The sequence below is a fragment of the Pholcus phalangioides genome, unplaced genomic scaffold (assembly GCF_987345545.1).
Source record: "Pholcus phalangioides strain wild (caught in Gottingen) unplaced genomic scaffold, Ppha-v1.0 ptg000015l_1, whole genome shotgun sequence".
NCBI classification, from domain to species: Eukaryota; Metazoa; Arthropoda; class Arachnida; order Araneae; family Pholcidae; genus Pholcus; species Pholcus phalangioides.
The window spans coordinates 106,193,427-106,217,821 of record NW_028301608.1 but is presented as its reverse complement, the minus strand read 5'-3'; the positions used below and the strand labels follow the sequence as shown (position 1 = coordinate 106,217,821).

Below are 24,395 nucleotides of genomic sequence, written 5' to 3'. Positions count from 1 at the left end.
AGAGGAATGAAAACCGGCAAAAGATATATAAAGAAGAGAGAAGAAATAATATTCCGACCGGCAAAAAATAAGTAAATAGGAGGAACAATATCGCGGACCGGCAAAATATACATAAAGAGGGGGGGGGGGGGTAATTTTCGAACCGGCAATACTCACAAAAACAGGAAAAATAATTTGCTGACCGGCAAAAAATACATAAATGAGAGAAATAACTTGAGAACTGGCAAAAAAAAAAAAAAAATTTAATAGGAGAAACAAATTGAGGACTGGGAAAAAAATGCATGAACTGTATATAGACAGTATTTTATTTGTTAAATTTAAATTATGCACCGTCTACACCAGTGTTTCCCAAAGTGGGTAATATCGCCCCCAGGAATGGTATAAGTGGGGACGATAGAAGCTATGAGTATCAGAAAGGACCCTATGGGTGCACTTGAGTCGGTGGGCGATGAGAGGAAAAAATTTCTGAAGAAAGAGGCGATGGAAAAACAAAGTCTATTTTTGAATAACCAAGTGAGCAGCACCAGCGCTTTTGTAATTTAAAAAGCTATTTTAGCTATTTCTTCATTCTATATCTTCATATGTCTAGATTTTTCCCACCATAGTTTTTGTTCCTACTATATATATATATATAGGGTGTCCGAGAGAAAGATCGTTATTATTCTACAAATTAATAATAAAAATGCAAAAAGGGGAAATGAAATGCAAAAGTGACATTGAGATGGCATTTCTATTGGGGTCCCAGAATCCGCTGCAGCAGCGGCCCATACCCCCCTTCATCTTTTTCCGCCATCTGCGTAGCAAGTATAGCCTGTAGCCATAGCGTTTGTGCAGATTTATTAAATATTAATTACTTTCCTTATGAAAGTTAGCGCCCGGATTTAACGAGAGTAAAAAAAAAGTTTATTCATCGGTGCGCGATAACAGCAATGCAAAAGTGCGACGAAATGACGCGACAAAAAAATGAAATCTAACAGTTATTTTTAGTATCAATTGCCTGAGGTATACGGCGTTATTTGCTCGGCAGCTGCAATAAGAAACGAAAATGGCGACGGCGCAGGAGAAAGAGCAATGTGTATGAAAACGGAATCACCGAAAACCGTGCAAAGAAAGTTTCGCCTGAGATGTGCCACAGAAATTCACCAAGTATGCCTGCGTGGATACAGAAATTTAAAGACACAGGAAATGTTGAGCATGTGAATTTCTCGATTTCTCACCAAGTCTCAATTACAGCGTCGTGTAAAAGACCGCACCAAACATTACATTTGGGTCTGTCTCGTTCATGTTCGACTGAAATGCGCCTCTGATTCGCGCGACACTTTCTTCTGATGCCGATGCTGGACCGTAATTTTTCACATGCTTAACATTTCCGGTGAGTTTGAACTTCTGCATCCATGCATAAATTGAAGGTGGATTTTTATTAGGATGAACATATTTCCCCAACAGAAATACGGGAAAATACGAGGCATCGCCAATTATCGCCAAGAACAACGCCAAAAGTGAATAAAGTTGCCAAATACTGCTGAAATTACGGAATTACAATGACGGGAAACGAAGCATTACTGCAAATTGCAGTAGATTCCACAAAATAAAACGTTCACCGAGACAAATGTGGGAGTTTTTTGACGTCACAATGCTAGCTCCTATAGAAATAGTCAATTATAATTGACTGCTCTGTCATAATGTTGTACATCCAGGGCGCTTCACTTTTTTCTTATTCTTCACTCCTGTATTAGAGTCCTGTACTAGACTTCAGTCCCGATGAAAAGCCTCCCCACTCCCCGATCCAGAGCCAACCACGATTATCTCCAGGAATTTTTAGTGAACAAATCTGTCACACATGGGGTTAACTGCAGGACGATTACGGCATTTAATTAAATCTAAAATTTCTATGTATAAATTTAATTTTAAATAACACTAAAATTAAATTCATTTGAGGAGAAGCTAATCATGTCAAACCTAGAAGTTTTACTTCCATCGCGCGAGTTTCTCACACAGATTTTTTTATCTTTTGCATTTTAATATCTTCATAACCCTTGGCAATATGAATGACATATCTGAGGTCTATACGTTATTCGGGAATTTTTTCCACAGTTGGAACTTTCAATTCAAATCAGATCAAATTTATTCATTTTCAACATATACAGATTTAACATTTAACTTCCCATTGAAGAACATCTCGGCTGACCATACGTCCCATATTTGTCGGGACAGTCTCGGTTTTTTCAAGTTTTTCTGGCTGTCCCGACTTTTTTTGCCAAAATGTCCTGGTTCTCCACGTATTTTCGACGAAGCCATTATTCTTCAAATCAACGATTGAAATTATAATATAATACGATAATTATACGACTACAAATAAGAATATTTATTTCTCGCATTTGTCATGTTTTTTTTTAAAACACTGCAGTTTGGAGTGGCGCTTCATTTTCCTTGATTGTCGACTTTTCTGTGATTTTAGCACTAGTTGGTAAATTTGCTAATTTTGGTATCATTTTCGACGATATGTGTGGCAATGTCCCGTATTTCAAAGCCAAATTTCACGTATTTTTCTCGAGCAAATATGGTCAGTCTAAGAATATCCCAATTTCCCAAATCAACGGTTCGCGAGTTATTTAAGGGGAAAGGGACTTTCCTATTGCACCTCAAATAGTCGCATTATTAATAGCATCACCTCTCCCAGGTGGGATGCGGCGATTTATGTAGGTGAGTTTCGTCGAAAAATACTCAATAGTTCAGCAAAGTTATTTGAAGATGCTCAGGTGATCAAACTCTCAATTATCGACTGCGTCACGCAGCTGGTGTTTTATGGACAAATTGCTACTGATCGTGGTGTTATATTAGGACGATACCAAAGTTATTTCAGTTTAATAGACTGATGGTAAGCGATCATTTTTGTCTCACAATTCGATATAAAATTGGATTGGAAATAGAAAATAATAAAGATTTTATGTTGAAAAAAATTATATTTATTATAAATCAAAGCCGACAATTGATAAATTTTGAATATAGATTTTTTAAATGTTTATTTATTCATTTTTATCATTTGATTTTTAGTTTAATACACGAGGTCTCAATTTAACGTGTTATATTGATGGGATTTTCTCGATTGGAATCATGCCATTTTGAACTATTTCTGTACTGAATAGTTTTTAATTAGCAAATAATTAATTTATTTCAACAACTATTCAATTATTGGTTCTGTGTATGTGTGATTTCTTTACAGAAAAGTAATTTCCTGACCGAAACTTCGTTATGATCAAATTTCTGTTCAGTATTTGCTTGGTAGCTGCGTACTGTGTAGTACAGGGTGGTTCGAAATATTACAACCATTTCGTTGATCCTCAACACAAGGTCTATACTCTTTTCTTGTTTGTTTGTTTTTCCTAGAAACGAAAAAGTATCATTGAAATTATTAACAGTGGTTCATTTGCATTATCGTCAAAGAGAAGAAAATAAAAACCTCCAGCAAAAACTATACCTACGTCGAGAGGAAATTGGATACGATTTTACTGTGATAATACGTTCCTTATAAAATATATGTACAGTGGAGAACCTTCTCCTACGGACACTTTTCTGATCCCCGGTCCGTGGAATAAGGCTTTAATGCATTTCACTCTCCGTTAGCCGGCACTCTCGATAGCGGACAGTAAAATCAGGCAAACTACAGTATAATTTTCTCCCATAAACTCTAATTTATTAATTTTTTGTCATAATCCGAGAATTTATCATATCCAACTAAGATTATATTTAATGTCAAGCTCTCAGATTAGTAAATATGATGAACCATAAATTAATTACTTTATTAACTGAACATGACCGTTGTCCTGGATGGTGAATGCGAATGTTAATGTTGGTTTTGTTTGTTGATAACGTATTGAGAAAGCCAACATTACAAGACTGATAATGTTGAGATGGAGATGTTTTTATCCTCTTCACAGACTTACTTTAATTTATTTTTTATTTTATTTTTTAATTTATTAATTTATATTTTATTTTATTGCAAAATATGTACAGTCAGTACGCGTATGAGGTATGGGTAAAAAAAAATTAATCGGTTTAATGAAGAGAAGAACGTTTCAAATTTTTCATATATTTATCAGATTTTCCTACTTTATTTGGGAATTATGCATAATCACCGGCTAAAGTGATAAATACAGTGGAATTTAATCAAACTTTGTATATCGAGTCGATTGGTATTGGTATATGCACAAACACCGATGTATTACTTTTAAACACAGTAACATACACATTTTAGCAAAATGTGTAGGAACCAATTGTGACGAAGCCAAACGCCGTATAAATGTGAAAGTCATATAAACGAGGCTACACTGTATATCGTACCTCCCCATGAGCGGACACTCCCTGTTAAAGGACACATTTTTTTGTCTCATTTGTGTCCAATATCGAGAGGTTCTACTGTACATTATAAAGTACCCTTTGAAATATGCAATTTAAAGATAATGGCAAACTGAGAGGAACTACACTCTAAGACTGTTTTTTTAATATATTTACAGGTGAGATGCGACGAAAACTATTATCCGCCATATTGCAATCTACCTAAGTAAGGGCATTATAATCATTATAAAAAATTATTATTATCATGAATCATTAAAGAGAAAGAAAATGCTTTTTCTGCATCTTTATCAATATTTCTCAAAGTTTTTATATAGAAATATTTTTCATAACCGTGGTTTTATACGTTTTGTTCAACATCACAATTCACTAGACCGTGGGTTTCCAACTGATGTTCCGCGGAACCCAGGGTTCCGTGACGGCTTTTTTGGGGATTCCGTATCATCAAACGCCGCGGAACCCTTTAAAATCCTGGAACCCGGAGAGCTGTCAAGGAAGAAAACTTTCTTGTTACTTTTACTCGTAAAGCTGTTCGTTATTTTCAGTTTTAACGAGATAGTGTCTTTTAAAAAAATCAGTAGATTGAAAAAACAGCATAAATCAGGGAGAGAAGCGTTGTCCGTTAGTTATTATACCGCTTTTTTTTTCAACTTTGCCTCATTTTTTGAATTAAAATATCTGCGAATATTGCACTTAGAAACGGGGATTTTCTTTTTGTTGGCCTCTCTCTCTCTCTCTCATATATATATATATATATATATATATATATAGAGAGAGAGAGAGAGAGAGTTTATATTATATTATATTATTTATATAATATAAATAATAAATATAATATATATAGTAGGCCGCACACTTATTTGCAATATTTTTCATAAGGTACATTTTTTACCCGTTTATAAGTTATGGTAGTATTAATTAACAAAGAAAACTGAGAATGCTTCCCTGTACACAGAGTTTCTTTGCTGAGCAGAGAAAAATTCCCTATAATGTATAGAGTAGCATTTTATTTCGTCATATCGAGATATCGAAATTCTGTGCTCAGAAAAACAACAGGTCTGGGCAGATGAAATAAAAGGGGATACACCCACTATCTGGAAAAAAAATGTTAGAGGACATTTTACTTTCCCCGCTTGAACCTCGGTGCTCACCCCCTCCCCCCACAACCTAGAGTCATTTTTCCTGGACAAGGGGTTCTGAACCTTCGGAAGCTCGCGGCCCAGTTGATTTCTCTTTTGTGAGTAGAAAGCCCTATCATACACACAGGGCCGGGCTTAGGAATTTCGCGGCCCGGTGCAAAAAAATTTTTACGGCCTCTCCAAAACGATTTTATGCAGTGACTACCGAATCAAATACTGGGATTCCCAAAAATAAAGAAAAACATTCTGAAACACGTTCTATAAATATACACGTAACTATTCAAATATTTGTTTGAGTTACATAGAACCACCTTATCATCAAGGGTTCCGCGGAACAGCCTTACAACTATAGGGTTCCGCGTGAAACTTTACGTTGGAAATCCCTGCACTAGACAAACCTATAGCATTATCTATTAGAGAAATAAAATACTGTATATTGTTCTAGTCACAAGCATGAAATAAATTAATTGCAATTTTCAATTCGATTTATTCTGTAGCGTGCAGCTTTCCTCACTGGGAACCGTCGAAGACTTCGAGAGATGCGCCCCTGCTGTCCTCCCTTTTCCTGGTAGAAATTACTTCTGGGGTGCTGGTGGAAGAAAATTATCTTATTACCGCAATATACAAGCTTTCGATGAGTAAGTACAGGGACATTCACAAATATCTACGCACGCTATGCGTATAAATATCTACGAATTCATGCATGGCAAAAAGTAATAGTGGAAGTCTTACTATATCTCATCATGTAAGGCCCCTTATGGACGTAAGACCTTCGGGCCATACCCACATCGATCGCGATAAGATGTACAGTTCCGCTGGACTATGTGTCCCCACAATATTTCACTTATAAGGTTTATTTCTTTCCATCTGAATTATTCGCACAGCTTTATGTGCTGAGCTGTGGTCCCTTGACTATTCATCATGGCTCCCCTTCCACTAGACTGTCACCCATCATCCCCTTAGAACAGTGGCTCTCAAACGTTTGTCCCCCGTGACTCCGCTGCCTTCATCAGGTTCATCTGCGGCTTCCTGAAATAGTTTAGCAGACGTTTTATCTTATTAAATAACCACCATTGCCACCTATCACAGGACCGCAAGGGCCATATAGTCGCAGGTTGAGGACCACTGAGCTAGCTTATGCTCTTCATCCCTTTCCTTGTACAGATTTTACGGTAAACGTGATAAATGTTTATTAAACATAAACACAATAACCAGTTATTATGCATAATCGAACCAAATTTGGTAAGCTTGATAAATTGATTACTTTTGCCTGCGATTGTAGACATACATAGTACCCAAGCGGCGTTGGTAAATTTGACAAGTTCTAAAAAAATTATATTTTACCTGTGATTATATGCATAATACCCAAGTGTCACGTCGTTGGGAAACATGATGAATCGTACTGTACACAGGATAATTGTATCATGTATTGTATAATTATAACGGGGTACGATAGTGAAAATTTATTATGATTATATCGGGATCCGACTGTATTCATCCCCCATACTACACTCCTTTGGAATGATTATGTTTTCCATATTTATCAAATTCACCAATTACCCTAGGCTTATTATGCATAAACATAGATAAAGGAGATAAATTTCAAGTGTTTATCAAATTTAAAAACGGACAGTTGGTCGGATGGACCACCACAGTGACCAAGACGGACGCTTGGTCACTGTGTATAATCGCCAGTAAAAGTGATATAATATTTTCAGTATTTATAAAATTTACCAACGACTCTTATATAGGTATAATAAAATTCAAACGATGCTCTGGTAAAAGTGATAGTTTTTTTTAGTATTTATCAAATTTACTAACAGTGTGTGTGTGTGTGCGTGCGCGCGCGCGCGTGCATAATAGTCGATTTATAACATTTATCGCAGTAACATAGACATGCAATGCTAACCAGACATGACAGCTGACCGCCCAGAGAGACCATCTTGGGATAGTTTACGCTCTTTCCCAAATGGATGAACGGTCTCGGAGAGAGAATGCTAACCAGTTGACCTCCTAACCGAATATAAACTCATCATTCAACAATAGCTATCATCGTTGAGGGGCGTGTAGGAATTATAAAACGTATTTATTTTTTGTTTCTAGTGTCGAGATTCGGATTCGAAATTTACGGGATGTATCCGAAACGGATCTAAGTACCACTGTTCTCGGCGAAAAGATATCTCTACCTTTCGGATTGGCACCAGCTGCTGCTCAGTACCTGGCTCATCCTGACGGTGAACAGGCTAGTGCTAGAGGTAAAATACTTTCATACCTTCAAATCGGTATCATACTAAATTTTATTGGAAAACACATAATTCATTAGTGCACAATCTCCAGCCCGTGGGACAAATGTGGCTCGCCAAGAAGTCCATCCGCCCCTCCGAAAGGTTTTCTGGTAGAAAAGAGTATTGATAATAAGAAAACTGACCATATTTCCTTCATGAAAATACCGTATATCGGAATCCATACGGGACATCGCCAATGATCACCAAAATGATTGTCAACGATAAATAAAGTTTCCAATTACAGCCGCAAAAAGAAGTCGTCAAAGTGAAGTGAAGTTCCCAACTATTGATAAAAATCGTTGAAAATTGCTAATGGAGGGAAATAGAGGTCCACTGCAAGTCGCCATGGAATTCACCAAAAAGAAAAAACTATGTTTGACATATATAATTTGAGATGAATTTACTTATATGATAATAATTAATCGTGATGATTGATAATTATAATAATTGTAATTAAAATTATCTGAAAATCAATCTCTCTCTCTGATGCAATAAAGAATAGAATTTAAATAAGCTTATTTGAAAATACAATTTTTATAAAAAGGTCCGGATGTGGTGAAAACTATAGGTTGAATGTCCCGTAAAATAGGGTCAAGTGGGCATCCCATGTAAACTAGATCCTTTCCCGCGAGTGGAAAAAATACCGCATATCTGGCCCTTGAACTGGAAAGGGTTGTGCACCCCCCTGATATGAGGGAAAAGTGGGTAAGAGTACGCACGCAATTTTTTTGTTGTTGGAGGCCGGGCAAGTAAAAGCGACTATGACCACGTTAACACGAGTGTTTTCAAGCGTCTCAAGGAGCTTCCTCCTCCTAACCAAAATCATGGAGCGTTGCTCTGTTTCACTGAAGGGGCAGAAGCAGGTGGTCGAGGAAGACCTGGGCCTATGCTGGAAGCCGTGCGTGTATGTGTTGTGCACCTAACGTAAAGTTTGTTTTTGCTTAATGCTTGTTATGTGCAGTGCTGCCAACTGTCATAAATTTTTCTAACTGTGCATATGAAGTGTAATGATTGAATAGTACATCATTGCAGGCGTGTTGCTCTCTGCGGTGAGACTTTTAACGGGGAAGATCGGCTCACGATTTGTGCCTCGAAGTGTTGGGAACCACAGAAAACCAACTTCAGCCGACCACCACTGTGGTGACGGTAGGGTTTGTGTTATGTGTGTAGTGCTTTTTTTTCTTTTTTGTTTCTTTCCAACCGAGCACAACTCGGGTCTATCGCCATGGGCAATTTACTACCTAGTGAGTTGTGCCGGAAGTGTAATTGTGTGTTTGTGTTTAGTAGTGCTGTGTTTGATTTTTCAGTGCTGCCATCTATATTTCAGGTATATAACAATATAGCAGATATATATGATATATCTGAAATATAGATGGCAGCACTGAAAAATCTACATATATTTTAGAAGTGAAGTGAGTGAAGTGTAATGACCGCAATGCGAGCCTGAAGCTGCATTAATTTTCAAGCGGCTTTGTGCGAGCCAGTCACAATGACCAGTCGACCACCACAGTGTATGTGTAGTGCTGCAGTCTGCCATCACTTTTTCTAAGTATGAGTGAAGTGTAATGATTGAATAATTGTACCGTTGTGTGTAGACCGGTTGGCAGGCCTGTTTGTGGCGAGATTTTTTAACGGGTGGCATCGGTTCACATTCGCGCTGCCATAAGGAATTGTCATTATTGATAACAATCCTTGATGTCCACAATTCTCGTCACGTATTGGGAGAAATCTTTTAGTTAGCATTTTTTTGTGGTTAAAAGGAAGTTTTGTGGTTAAAGTCAAGGTTTTATTTATTATGAATTGCCATTTTTCGTCGACCAGTATGGCAACGGTAGAATTCAACTCTATCGTCCAGTTTAGAATATAGCTATCTACGAGCGATTTAGAAAATTAATGAACGGGGGCTAAGAGTATACGCTCATAATTGTGACGCGATTTTTCTTTGTTGAAATGGAAATGGGGCGCTGTAGCTCAGGCCGATAAGATACTCGCCTAATGTATCAAGGTATGTTCAGAGGTGTCGCAAGTTCGATACCCGGTTCGTCCTTGTCAGAAAATTTCTTGGCACGGGGCATAACAAAACGGCGACAACAGGACCGCAGAAAAAGATTTCTACCGCAGTGAGTCCCACAACCCGAGGGGTGAAGGCACCAACCTTTCGGTGCGTATAAAAAGTTAAAAAGTCGGACGCTGCCGTTCGGAATCGGCAATGAATTGTAGGTCCCTTTCTAATTAGCCCTCGTGTGCAGGAAATGACCGTGGTGCGACAAAAATGATCAAGTTGAAAATGAAAAGAAATATGAAATTGAAGAAAGCAAAATCAAAAAAGAAAAATGCCAGTGCATCGAAAAAGTCTTGTAAGTATGGGAAAAATACTTTCAAAACTTGAATAAGCTATTCTCTCAACAAGAAGTCCGTATGTCCAGCACGTTAATTGCTGATTAACTTCATTGTTCTTTCTGTTCAAACCCTCACTAGTATACTAGGGATGCCGTAGATGAGACTTTAACAGCCCATACCCTCTCTATCATCGCTCTGCCAATTAAATTCAGTAGTGCATTGAAACCATCGTTGATATAAGAGAATAGGCATGATGACAACTTAAGAGTTATCGCACACGGTCTCTAAGATCACGAAAAATTTTGAAATGTGGCTGGAAAGCACATCTTTATCCCGGGAGTTACCAGCCACTTCCACAGGAACTAATGGATATTCTATATTGATGTTAATCGATGCTAAGTAATTCTATGTGATGATGTGGTGTGATATGAATAAATGATAATAAAGTCACCATTCTATGCTTAAGAGGGTGAAGATACAACATGTTAATAGGAACGCGATTAATGCTATATGAATATGATAATGAAGATATGTAAATTATGATGAATATTCTTCAGTGTGACTTCGGCGTGAAATACGTGAAGATTGGTGGCATGAGTAGTACATTCAAACCTCGTTAATGAGTCACTCTTGGGGGGGGGGGGAGCAAGAATATGATTTAGTAGGCGGAGTGACGGAGAAGTCGTAGCTGTGTCAATTCCAGACTGAGGACAATTCGGACTTCCAAAAAGTGACCCGGTAAGCGGAGTCACGTACTAACGAGGTTTGACTGTATATACAGTATATGAGGAGGAGGTTTCCGATTTGCTGACTTTTGATGACACTGGGGGAGGGGGGGGGGTTGGATAATGCTTACGTCATCAACCATCCCTTATTTAAATACGAGTTAGGATTCAGAGGGGCAGAGCTGATGACGAAATTTTGCTGACAGGGGGGGGGGGGGTCAAAAATGGCTAAAAATTTGCTCACGTAATACTTGAACGGCTCCTTATATATACAATTTTTGAGGCTTTATGTACAAGTTCCGTTTTTATTGTCAAAAATTCACCGAGTAGTCCTACCCTCCTTTTCTCCACAATTCGACTCGTCCTCCATTACAAAGTAATTAAACATAATTATAATACGGAGGTTTTTGCATTATTCTGTAGTAACTAATTAACAAAAAACATTACAATAATTAGGGGATGATGTTTCGGAATATGTCTCGTAAAAATGTTTTCCTTTTTTTTGTTTTATTCTTTGTGATTCGATAGCGGCAGTGAGTATGAATACAGTCATGATAATGAGCACTCTGTCCTCTGCGACCATCGAGAGCGTAGCGGCTGCAGCTTACCAAGCTGCCAATAATTACGGAAAAAACCCGGTGCTGTGGATGCAGATTTACATTCTGAAAGACCGCTCCGAAACCCTACAGATCGCACTCAGGGCGAAAGCGAGTGGTTTCAAGGCCCTCGTCATGACGTGCGACGCTCCAATGTTCTCTACGTTAACCTGCGATGGCGGGGCTGTCCTCGAAAAAATCAAGTAAACTTTAATTTTTTATTAATACATTATTTTTCCTAAAATTATGGCGAATTTCAGCTTCCGTTGAAATTCGAAATGACAGCTTTCTGATTTTTTAATTTCCATACCTATAACTTCAAAAAGAATTTACAGTCACGAATTTGGAGGTGAAATGAATGCAAAATTAGCTCCCTGAACGCAACAGACCAGGGCTGTGTCAACACCTTCTACAGCAGAAAGCCTCCGCACGAAGCTCGTGACGGTACTGAAGTGGTCTATTTCACCTGCAGTCGCGGCCTGCTATATCCAATGGCTGCAGGTGAAATGGACGGCTGCTTCAGTGACCTCGAAGTTTCGCCCGGAGACTTTCTGCTGTAGACGGTGTTGGCCGTGTACTGTTTTTGAAGTGAATTAAAATTAAAGTGTAGTAGCAAAAACATAAACAAACGGAAGACAAACAAAAAGAAATGGATTGGAACCATGAAATTTAGTACGAAAACATAAACAAATGCACATCATGTAACAACACAAGGAGGTGAACACCTAAATCTGGTTAATGTTTTAAAAATTGTTTTCGTAGCGTATTAGTCAGAGCGGTTTCGAAAATTTATCGGAATCTCACCATTGTTATAATTGTTAATTTCATCGATAGATGGCGTTTTGAATGTGAATTTCATATGTGCATAATGAAATTTACGCATGCAGTGCCGTAACTAGCTATTCCTGTGCCCAGTGTAAGAATTTGCATTAAGGCCCGTTGTGGCCTATTCTGGGGCCCCCCTTCGAAGTAGGTCATGTGCAGGTGCACCTGTTTCACCTGCCTAGTTGAGGTAATGTACATATGTTTGAAATCTTTTTAAAAAATCACATTCTGATTTAAGACATGAGAAGGGTGGCCAGATGTCCCGGATTTTCGCTATTTTTTGCCCTGCGCTGTTTGCCCTGTTTTTGCTTGCTCAAATGAAATAGAATTATTTTCAATATTTTTCCAATTTAACTTTCAGCTACGTTAGATATTATTCTAGGAATTTATAGGTACGCAGTAGAACCGCTCGATAACGGATACCAATGGGACCAAAAAATTTGTCCGCTAACGGGAAGTGTCCGCTAATGGGGAGATACAGTACACATTGGAAACTCGTTTATACGACTTTCACATTTATACGACGTTTGCCTTCTGTCACAATAGGTTCCTATACATTTTAATGTTAAAATGTTTGTGTGTGTGTTACTGTGAAAGTGATATACCGGTGGTTATGCATAATGACCATTTTTATCGATAGAGATAGTTTGATTAAATTTCATTACATTTACATTAAGTTGGAAAGTCTGACGAATATGGGAAAATAACCTTGATTAATAGCAGATTAATTATTTTTACTCGTACATGCTACGCACACTATGTAGTTTGCAATAAAAATTAAACTGAATTTTAAAATCTGCTTAAAGAAGATAAAAACATTCATAACATTATCAGTCTTTCACACGTAGCAACAAAACCATTGTAATTGACCATCCTGGTATTCCTGGACCATAGTTACGCTCAGTTAATTAAGTAATTGATTGGCGATTCATCACATTTACGAATACAAGCTTTGGGATTATACATAATCTCAGTTGAATGCATATAATAAATTCTTGGTTTGTGACCAAACATTGAAAAATTAGAGTGCGTCTGATTTTACTGTCCGCTATCGAGAGTGTCCGCTAACCACTGTGATTCCACTGGACTGGGATCAGAAAAATGTCCGTTAATGGGAAATGTCCGTTAACGGGGGAGTGTCTGTTAGGGGAGGTTCCACTGTGCTACATTGCTGATAGCTCTTATTGCGATATGGCAATATACTTATTGATTATATTGATGATACTGATTGGCACCAAATGTGACTTACAGAAATATTGTATGAATACAGTTGTGAAGGAATTGCAGCCAGATTGCTTTGCAGGCAGAAATTTCGAAGGCTTTGGAACTGAGATTATAGATGATATTAAAGAAACCAGACATGACTCCGATATGTGAAATAAGAACGTTATCTCGTAAGGTTGGGATTGTCTCTTCTAAGAAAAATCGTTTTAGTGTTAATGTTCATCTAATGATTTCAATCGGGGTTTTCCGTTATGCACTTGAGCGTAAAGCACTGCTGTGAAAGTTCATACTAAAAATATTCGGAGCCCTTAAAAAAAATTAATCAATTCTACCTCAATTCTTATATGAAAAAAAAATTATTTGGATTTTTCTGAACAATTCGGTTTACGAACGGACATCCGGAACGAATTAGTAAGTGCGTAAACCCATAGTCGACTGTTCGTAGCAGCATAGACGTTCTAATATGAAGTCTCCTCTCTAGTAATTTCTGAGTATCTGCACGTAACGCATCTCCCCTTCATGGCGTACTTCAATTACGTATATGTCAGACAATCATGTCACCCATCCTGATGTCTCACTCGTTTTTTCGTCTCTGTGCAGAAGTAGTGTGATATTATTTTCGTATTACATAATCAGTTTGCAATTTTACATTGCAATGCTCACCGAATAAAAGTTTTTAAAATTTCCCGGTTTTGTCCCGATTATTATTAATGGATGTGACGGTTTTTAACAACGATTTCCGGGATTTGTCCCGATTTTGCAGGTACCTTATCTGGTCCACCGATACGTTAGTGTTCCTGCTTGTTCGTGAATTTAGCGGTTACATCAACTTATGACTAGGGTGACCATACGTCCCGTATTTCCCGGCACAGTCCCGGTATTTTCTGTTTTTTTGGTCGTCCCGACTTCTTGGCAAAAGTGTCCCGGTTTTTCCTGTATTTCACACGAAGCCTACTTGAATTTTTATTCTTTATTGAAGTTAAAGATTGACATTATTTTTCAACTCATAAATTATTTTATGATCGTTACAACTATATATGAGAATATTAATCTTCCACATTTGAATTAGTTAACGTTTTTTGTTTTCGTGGAATATATTTTAATCCAATGCAATTTGCAGTAATGCATCATTTCCCGCCATTGTGATTTTTCCGTAATTTCAACAATATTTGGCAGCTTTGTTTGGTTTTAGCGTCGTTTTTGGCGATAATTAGCAATGTCCCGTATTTTCCCGTATTTGTAATCTCAATGTCCCGTATTTATCTCGAGGAAATATGGTCAGCCTACTTATGACTGACAACCAATGAGCAACTGTAGCGTTATCTATTATCGAAATCCTCAACCAAATGATTCCTTCAAAGCGGGTAGTTAAAATTTTAGAGGCTATTTCTACTACTAAACCTTACACACGCTTTATATGTACAAACATTTCTTTAGGAAATTTCTAACAAATTGGTTACATGCCAGAACGTGTCGTGTGTGTGCATAGGTGGCTGCAGCGCATTTATGCCGTCAGAGTTACGCTTGTTTAGTGTAAAATCACTACTTTACCACACGCTAACTCTGGTCATATTGCCATACGGAAATTTACCACCGAACGAGTTGGGTTACAAATATAAAGTCGCCATATATCGGTGGTCACCCCAGACCCGGTAGGGAAAAGAACTGGCCATTTATGTTCCTCCCCAGGATCAAACTCACGGATCTGACGGCAGCCTTCATGGTGGTACATGACCATCTTACAATTGCACCACTCTGCGCTTCAAAATATGGTGCTGCGAGCTGTCTTTCATATTTTGAAAAGAAAATGACAAATGCCTTATTTACATGTTATATAGGTATCCTGTTGAAGGTCTGCCTGCTGTTAGCAGAGACTCTACTGGGGGAACAGCTCGCATTCGCGCTTCAAATTTGAAAAACCGCAGAAAATCAACTTCGGCCAACCCTGTTCCGCCAACGTGGTTAAAACCGGTATAATGCAAACATAATTATCATTTTCCCGTTTTAAAATATTTTACTTTAAGGTGGAGCTGCCTTTTCCGAATGTCATCCCGTATAAACATTGAGAATGCGTTAATTCAAATATATACTGAAAATTAAAGTCCTTATTGAAGGACTGATTACTCACAGATTATTTTTTAAAAAGAATGAAGTCCTTATAGATCCTAATGTACCTCATAAAATTGTCGATTGAAATAAAACAGCAATAAAATCAAGACTAAATTTATTTGACTTTGGTTAGTTTGTCTTATAAATCAGAAATGAAGTAATATTGTATAATTATGCTTTTTTTTGTCCAATTTTCAGGATTAGGAACCTTTACAACGATACGTTTAAAATGGAGAAGATGGACCGCGCAGTATCATTCGCAGATATCACGTGGTTGAGTAGAGAGACTGGCCTACCCGTTGTTGCCAAAGGGATCTTCAATGGTATGCGTCTTGTCTCAGTGCAGGGCCGGATCAACCATTACGCAAAATAAGTACGTGTTTAGGGCATCAGGAGGAGAGGGGGCACCATGAAAAAATGATCAAATAGTACATTGGTTTTCACACACACACACATATGTACGGTTTTTTTTTCCCCAAAAAAAATGTACCATCCAACATAAAATCCTAAAATTTTAAGAGCACTTGATATATTGTACAGTTGAAAATTCTTATCGAAAGCTTGGCCATGGCAGCAACTAAAGGAGGACAAGGGGTGATTCGTTCCCCAGACGCTGGACCAGGAAGGGTGTCTTTACTCGTTTACTCGGCAGTGGGTGCCGAAATGGCCGAAATGGATACGGATCCCCCCCCCCCACAAGCGACAGAGTAAATTTTCGTTTCTAGTTGCGGCCCTGAGGGTGACACAAAAGCAAAGACACTAAGTAAATCGCGAATCTGAACTCACGTTAATTAATGCTCAGATTTTAGATTGAGATTTTGCTCTATTCCCATAAATTAAGCCCAGAGCATCATAGACTGCCGGGTAAAACTAATTTTTCTGAGCCCCCCCCCCCCAGGGTCGTAACTAGAATTTTTGCTGCCCGGGACAAACACTATCCCCCCCCCCAAACTTAAAAATTCTATGTTTTTATACCGTTGTCCTCTGTTCTCGCGTAAAACTCTGCAGCTCTCTAAATTTTCCCTACCGGAGCAGTTGCCCCTGCCCCCCCCCCACTACCAAGATATCTATACCTGCCTACCAATTTGCATACTTACCATCCACAAAATTTTAACCAGATCAAATGAGTCCTGCCTTCCGTGTGTCATGTTATCATAGCCCCTGGGAAAAATAATTCTGACCCCCCCCCCACCCTATGTTGACAAATATCTCTGTATTTGATGTCGTAATTAGTCCACGGTATTCGCTGTGACCCATATACATATGGGGGCTGTTTTTGGAATGTTTTTTTTTATATAGTGAAGATTACGAAAAAAACCGCTTTCCTTCAGTTCTTGATCAGTTTCTTTCAATTGACAAGATCCCAATTTCTTTTCCGGAGAGACTTTCTCAAGAGATCCATGAAATGTATAGTACGGTAGATTAAAAAAAAAAATCACGATTTGTGATTAACATTAGACACAGGGCTCCCACTTGTCCTACTTTTTGGCCGCTGTGGTGGTCGAGTGGTCATAGTGACGGACTCGCATCGAACCCCACCGGCGCCACAGTGGTGGTCGGATGAAGTTGGTTTTCTGTGGTTTCCAACTTCAAGGCGCGAATGAGAGCCGATCTCCCCGTTAAAAAGTCTCGCCAGAGCAACAGGAGCGGGGAGCAACGGAAAGCAACAGGCCTACAACGTTACAAATATTCAATCATTACACTTCACTCACAATTTGAAGTATAGATGGCAGCACAGAAATATCGTACACAACACTAGCTACACACTCAGACTGTTACGTGCACTCACTTTGTTCCAGACTGTCACAAAGATGGGCTGGAAGAGATCTCGGCAACGGGATAAGTCCGGTGGCAGAGACCCTGACGTTCATTGATTCATGTCCTACTTTTTGGTAAAAAATTTCCTATTTTTTCCCTAATTCCTTGGTTTCGTCCTACTTTCAAGTTTCTGACATACTTTTTTTTTTTACAAAATCTTATCAACAACATTCATGTAATTGATTTTAATTGAGGAGGGAATCAGTATTGGAAAATAATACAAATGTGGTAGATTGCATTTAATCATTCTGAGAAAGCAGAAACTGTATCGTTTTTCAGGTTATTTGGACTTTTTCTTTCAAACCGAGCACAACTCAGGTCTATCACCATTTATGGGCGATTTATTACCTAATGAGTTGTGCCGGAAGTGTTACTGTGTGTGTGCCTAACAGTCTAAGTGCATATGTAGCGTTGTGTTTGATTTTTCAGTGCTGCCATCTGTATTTCAGAAAGGAAGTGAGCGATGTGTTATGATTGAATTACATTTGTACTGTTTTGTAGGTCTGTTGCTCACTGTGGCGAGACTTTTTAAAGGGGGAGATCACCTCGTAGTAGGGAACCAGAGAAAACCAACTTCAGCCGACCACCACTATGGCGACGGTGGGGTTCGAACCCGGATCCTCGCGATGCGAGTCCCTCACTATGACCATAGCGGCAGGTTATTTGGACTGGGGCGGTGTATGTGGACCAATTGGCTTATTAATTCTCCATTTGCTTTAGTTTGAGGGTTCAGCAAGTAGAGTAGCAGTCATTAAAACATCTGTCTGGATGGAAAAAAAAACCGTTTGTATTTACTACTTCATTTCCTTGTACAGTAACTAACATTCAAAATTATGGTGCGCATTTTGTGTACGGGTGAACAGTTCGCAAGCTAGAAATGAAAGTGCTTCATTTGTCAAAAATGATTTCACTGGCTTTGATCAGTAAAATGTAAACAAATCCCTTCAAAGAAAAAAAGAAGCGACAACGCACACAGTAATACCATCCGGTTCACCTTGACTAGATTTACATCAGTTCTCGTAATTTCAACATTTGTCACTGTACTTTTTTGAAAGTGGTCCCGAAAGACCGTCGTTCTAAAAAAAACTTACGCGTCTTCATAATTTGCTGTGCATTGTCGAACAGAATTGACAGACTGGACTGTGCAAGATTCCAAGAGAAAATTTTCATTCATATTGTGAAAAGAGACCGAAAATATAATTATCTGTGGTTGATAGTACTCTGTTTTGGCCAAAAATTGTTTTTGTAAGGGGCCGTTCAAGTATTACGTCATCGTCGATAAGGGGGGGGGAAGGGGGTTTCCGATTTACTGACTTTTGATGACAAGGGAGGAGAGGGGGTTTGGATTATGCTTACGTCATCAACCACCCTTTATGAAAATATGAGTTAGGATTCAGAGGGGCAGAGCTGATGACGCAATTTTGCTGACAGGGGGGGGGGGTCAAAAATGGCTAAAAATTTGCTTACGTAATACTTGAACGGCCCCTAACCAAGTCATTTCTGTCATTTTGCTTTGGCTTGAGTTAGTCGTATAGGAAGGATACTGAAATAGGGCTATGAGTTGTTTCTTTTTAAATTTGAAAAAAAAAGTAAAAAAATTTTAGAGGGATTTTTTAAAATTATGCTATGATTATGTTATCTGGGGGAAGGGGGGGGGGGTAAACTCCACCCCGTCCGACTTTTCCCTACTTTTTCTAGGTTTTTAAGTGGGGAGCCCTGTAGACGGTTCCATTCTAACGCCTCACAATGACTGAGTAACACAAATGCAAAATTTTAATTTAAAGCTAAAAAAAGGTGCCATTTTAGAATAGAATGAAAAAAAATGGATTCGATTGAACATTTTGCAACCGATTATGTGGGGGAAAAACATAGTTGTCCCGTTTTACCAACACCTGTTTACGATCCGGTCCGTTCAACAAAACGGACGGATGTATGGTCACTGTAATTGTAAACGGGACTTTTTCGGATATATTTATCAGATATAGTTTCGGGTATAATATCCATTCGGATATAGTTATCATCCCCAAAGCTACATTGGCTGGCTAGCGGATATAGTTATCATTTGTTTATTCTTATCACAAACCTTGAGTGCAGGTGTTAGTGATCATATTAAGCGGCATGGACGGCTTGTAGTCGGTGAACTTTCCTAGCGGTGAATTTTCCGGACACGCTTTAGCCAACACCTTCTAGAGCGGCACCTTCTGCTTTAGCAAGGGCACCCTGCACACACACACACACACATATTGTATATTTTTTCCCTTTTTTAAAATTAGGTGAAGATGCTGTGAGAGCCGTAGAAGCTGGTGCATCGGCCATATTCGTGTCTAATCATGGTGGTAGGCAGGAAGATACAGTTCCACCCACAGTGAGTGACTTTCGGCAAAAATGTTGTATATATGTATTGTATTGTTCTTTTTTCTAGCCTATCTGTAGTAGAAACGATACGGCACATTGTCTAGCTGTTCAGTTCATGGCCCAAGATTGCACAAACTTTTCGGTCCGCGGGGCCAGATTCACGATATCGCTACTGATTGCGGACCAGAAAATAATCTAACCTATCGTTATGTGTGCACTGATATCTTTCTTCAGGTAGACCTTTCACGGCCCGGATGTTTTCCCAAGGGTGTCATGTAAGTACTAATGCGGCCTTTATCTCACCAACCGTCTTTCATGGAGGTATGGTTTCAATTTAAAAAATGCTTTAAAAAAAAGCGTTCAAAAGTCCCGCTGTACCACTTTTCAAAGTGAGAATTCAGTGTGTAACAAAACAAAAAGAATCGAAATTTTTATACGTTTCCCCCCTATCGTCTCACTTCCAACTAGAAAGTACTTGTTCCCCCCTCGAATGCCCCCCCCCCCCTGACAAGTGGCGGCAAGACGCGCACTCGAGAGGTAATACTCACAAAATAGTGATCTCCAGTTTTTCCTGGGGAAGTTATGTTACCATAATGAACCGTCGATTATGTTCGAGACCTTGATGCCGAGGAGCCCCCCCCCCCCATATTGCGCAAAGATAACGCTTGCCGAGGTGGCCAACGGGACTACAGGAAATGCTTACATTCGGTGCCTGTTGAGTGTATACTGCTCAGTCGAAAAATATGAATCAACTGGTGGTGAATGGAAGTTAATTTACTCTATGTTGTAGTATCGCGGGCTCCGCGGGGATTCGTTATAAATTGCGTTCTCCTATGATTTGCACGTCCCTCCCTGATCGGATATGATGTATTGAGATGATTCAATAATAACCTTCTGGAGTTTTATTTTTTTTATTATTTTTTGATCACATGCAAAATTTTTAATTGTATTGTAGAACTGATATGCTATAGAGTAGTTAAATGTCTGGAAAAATGCTAATAGTTGAACAAATCCTTCTTTAAGTTCTCAGGATTTTTCCGTATCCTCTTTTGAGTCTAGTGACTGTGGCCATAGTTTGGTACTGCTGTTTGGTGGCCTGGGTTTTTGCGGGGTCTGTACACAAAAGAAAAGGGGATGCTGATGTCATTGACACATTGGCCCTGTGTCGTATTGTGTGCCGTAAGGTGCGCAGCAAAGACGTGGGTGCAAGAACCCCAGGCAGCTCCACTTTTTTCCGATTTTCACTCATTCCTATAAAAGAAAGCATCCTCTATCAATCGGTGCAAGAACCATACAGCGCCAAGCAATAGCTAGAGATGTATATAAAGGAAAGGAAGCTGTACTGACGTCTCATACCGTGTGTAGGAAATTATTGAGCAGCTGCTGAAAAGGAAGTGGTAAATTGTGACTTTTTGTGCTCGAGTAACGAGTGACTGTGTGAGAACGTCGATTCGAATAGTCAGATTGGGAAATGGAGTAGGAAAGTTGTATGCATTGAGATTACGCATTTTGAATGTGTTAAGTCGAAATAAACTTCGTTTTGTGATCGTTGAAAAAGCCCTGAAAAACATTGGGGCCGTCCCTGGAAGCTAATAGGTGCGAGAAACAAGAGAGTTCCAGAAGCTGCCTTTGTTTTTGCACCTAATTGTTTCAACGTTAGGTCGCTTGGTGGCAGTTATATCAGCCAAATGATGGCGTCCAGTGATGGTGATGTTAATAATGATGCTTTCTGAGAACAGTGTAAAAATAACTGGTGTTCTTAAGTGATTTTGGTGGATTACTTTTTAAAAAAAATTGATAAAATTTAATAATTATTTTAAATTTATCTTTCTCTAGATTTTTTACCATAAAATTATTACTAGTAACTTCTTGTAACCGTACCGTCTTAATGTGTTAATAAAGATTTTTTGGATATCTACCAAGATTTTATTGGTAAGCCTGGCCTCAAATGTGGGTGGAAAGACCCAGACAGCTGCATTCTTTCTTTCTCAATAAAAATAAAAACCAGGCAAAAGTAGAACCTATCTGTGTGTGTGCGCGAGTGCAATAGAAGAAGGTATAATTAATGTTCTACCCGAAATTGATAAGTTTAGAAAACGTCAAGTATTTTTTAAAGTGTTTTTTGTCCACCCTGAAAAAATTAGAAAACTGGAGCTGTCTGGTTCTTGCACCCACGCCTTCAATTACGAGCTTCAGCCTAAGTTAGGTCTGACTGTCCATATATAGTCCCGTTCAAAGCACACAAGTTCTAAGGAAAGACGTCCCGTTGCCTTTGCATTGTAGTGGTCTATCGTGTTCATCCAGCAAATGAGAAGACGTGGGTTCGCTTCGCAGATGAATCCAGGAATTTTCATTCCTGGATTCATCTTCGCTGCAGCCAGCTGTCGAAACCTTCGTTTCTATTGTGTATGTCTCATATTTTTTAGCACCCTGAGAAGAAATCACACATCTGAAGCTTACGATATCATTTCCAGGAATCATAATGATGATGATATTTATTTCTGCCAATTATGATTGAAACGCATTAATTTCGGTATTTTTCTTCCACTAGATCAATGCCGTCGATGAAGTCATTGACGCAGTCCACGCTAAATACCCTGATGTAGAGATTTACTTAGACAGTGGCATAAGGGCTGGCCAACACATTTTCAAAGCGTTGGCGAAAGGTGCCAGGGCTGTGTTTATCGGGAGAGGTCAGCTCTGGGGATTAGCGATTGCGGTAATAATTCATTGTTTCTGAACCACAAATAATCATCTTACAGTAAACACAGATCTCATTACCATCAAATACTTGCATTTGCTTTTATTCAACGACAAAAGACCCAAATATATATATATTTTTTTTTGTAGGGTGAAGCTGGAGTTAGACAAGTCCTTTCGATATTGAAGCAAGAACTAAATGAAACTATGATCTTGGCTGGTGGGAAATTACATCAAAAACCTGATGTTTCTGTTCATATAAACTAATGTTCCTAACAATTAGTTAATAATTAGCCTGACGAAAAGATTTTAAAAAACATATCCTAACAATATCGGATGAATTCGACGTTGGAATAGGATCAGCTATCTCAGGAATCGTTTCAAACCAACATAAAGTAGAATGAATATACAGGGTGGATACTATCGACCGCTTAAAAATAACACACGTGATTCTATGTGAGAAAATAATACAGTAAAACCTCTCTTTTCGGACACCGTCGGGACAAAAAAAAAAATTCGTCTGCAAAAGAGTGGTGACCGTTAATCGGGGGTTTAAAATGGGTACTTTTGTTATACAGGGAGAAATCATTATTTGGCCGTAAAAGAGGGATGTATATATCTGAGGGGGTGTCCATTAAGAGGGTTTTTTTTTCCTGTACATAATATAGAAAAGTGTTTTCCGTTTTAGGATCGGACCAATATTTCAGAAGTTGCAACGTTTTCAAGTTTTGTGACGTGTGAGTTGTGTAACGGTCAGTTATACGAGCCAAACAGCGTTAGAAGCCAAGTTCAGCCTTTCAGGATTGGCGTAGTTCTCCCCACGTAGTGTGGTGATGTTAAAACCGTGTTATTACGCGTTAGTGTTGCGAGGGTGTTTGGATTAACAAAATTAGTTGTGAAATACACGTTAAAAGGTAGTCGTGAGGGGAATGGGTGTTGTGTAAATACAATCCAGGTTCATTAAATTATGAACTTAACAGAAATAAGGAAGTGAGACCACATAAGTAACCAATCAATTTTCAATCTAAAATTTCATTTAATTATACCATGAAAATCAGATTACTGGGGCGGAAGGGGGGCAGTGACAAAATATTACACTGACATATAACAAAAATCATCGCGTAGGCGGGGATGCGAATTCAAGTAACCTACTTGTGCCTTAGGACAATAATAAGTGGATATGACAAAAAAAAAGTTACCGGCAGTTCAGGTAGCCGAGGTGAGAACGGGCGTCGCTTACTACGAGTTTTGAAAAATTCATGTTTTCTCAAATGTATTTGAAGCTCTTTGAAATTAATGAGTAAACAGGCGACGCTCGTTATAACGACCCCACGTTATAGCGATCATTCCATTACAACGACCGGTAGGATATTTCCTGAATGCTTTCATAGAACGACTATGATATATGTTTTACTTTCGATATATAACGGCCCTCCCAATATAACGTCTGTTTCGACGAGACGAACGAGGTCGTTATATCGAGCGCCGGCTGTATATATTTTGGTTTTACTGCGATAAAAATATTTTCTTCTGTGTTTCTATTTTCCATCCAGGGGTGAACAAAGCAACGGAAATCACTCGTGACTATATCTATCCGAAGCCTTACACTGCATGCACATCGATCTCCGCAAGCACATATTAATCGAAAAATGAAGAAATAAACAATCTTTATATTCGGAAACAATTGAACTTCATTTTATTTTGCAATTAACCCATTTGTACCCGGTGTACGGATTTAAGTACATCTTAACGGAAAGACGGCGTTTCAAAATTTTTCGGAAAAAAATACCCGTGGGCACCAATGGGTTAATTATTCAAGTCATGAAAAATTGTGTATCTACTAAATACAAGATGATGATTATAATTAAAGTTCCCGTGTGAACTCTGAGTAGTTCTTCTCAAAAACTGCTCATCCGAATACAGCCA

At 38.6% G+C, this 24,395-nt stretch overlaps 1 protein-coding gene across 1 annotated transcript; it reads left to right on the top strand.

Annotated features, from left to right (window-relative positions):
- Window positions 1-2,755: 2,755 nt before the first annotated feature.
- On the top strand, window positions 2,756-24,118 carry LOC149077284 (uncharacterized). The gene is made up of 11 exons (XM_089245061.1): window positions 2,756-2,878; window positions 3,224-3,351; window positions 4,515-4,561; window positions 5,990-6,130; window positions 7,596-7,747; window positions 11,371-11,641; window positions 15,795-15,919; window positions 19,688-19,779; window positions 22,321-22,488; window positions 22,620-22,689; window positions 24,023-24,118. Exons 2-11 carry the CDS (start codon window positions 3,253-3,255, stop codon window positions 24,109-24,111), a joined length of 1,254 nt encoding a protein of 417 aa, XP_089101187.1. The 5' UTR covers window positions 2,756-2,878; window positions 3,224-3,252; the 3' UTR covers window positions 24,112-24,118.
- The last annotated feature ends 277 nt before the right edge of the window (window positions 24,119-24,395 follow it).

What these genes read in the sequence shown, in the direction of transcription:
- LOC149077284 (XM_089245061.1), top strand. Translation starts at nt 3,253, where the DNA reads ATGATCAAATTTCTGTTCAGTATTTGCTTGGTAGCTGCGTACTGTGTA. An exon ending in TCGTTGATCCTCAACACAAG is followed by an intron (nt 3,352 to 4,514) that starts GTCTATACTCTT and finishes ATATATTTACAG; the next exon opens with GTGAGATGCGACGAAAACTA. An exon ending in TCTGGGGATTAGCGATTGCG is followed by an intron (nt 22,489 to 22,619) that starts GTAATAATTCAT and finishes TTTTTTTTGTAG; the next exon opens with GGTGAAGCTGGAGTTAGACA.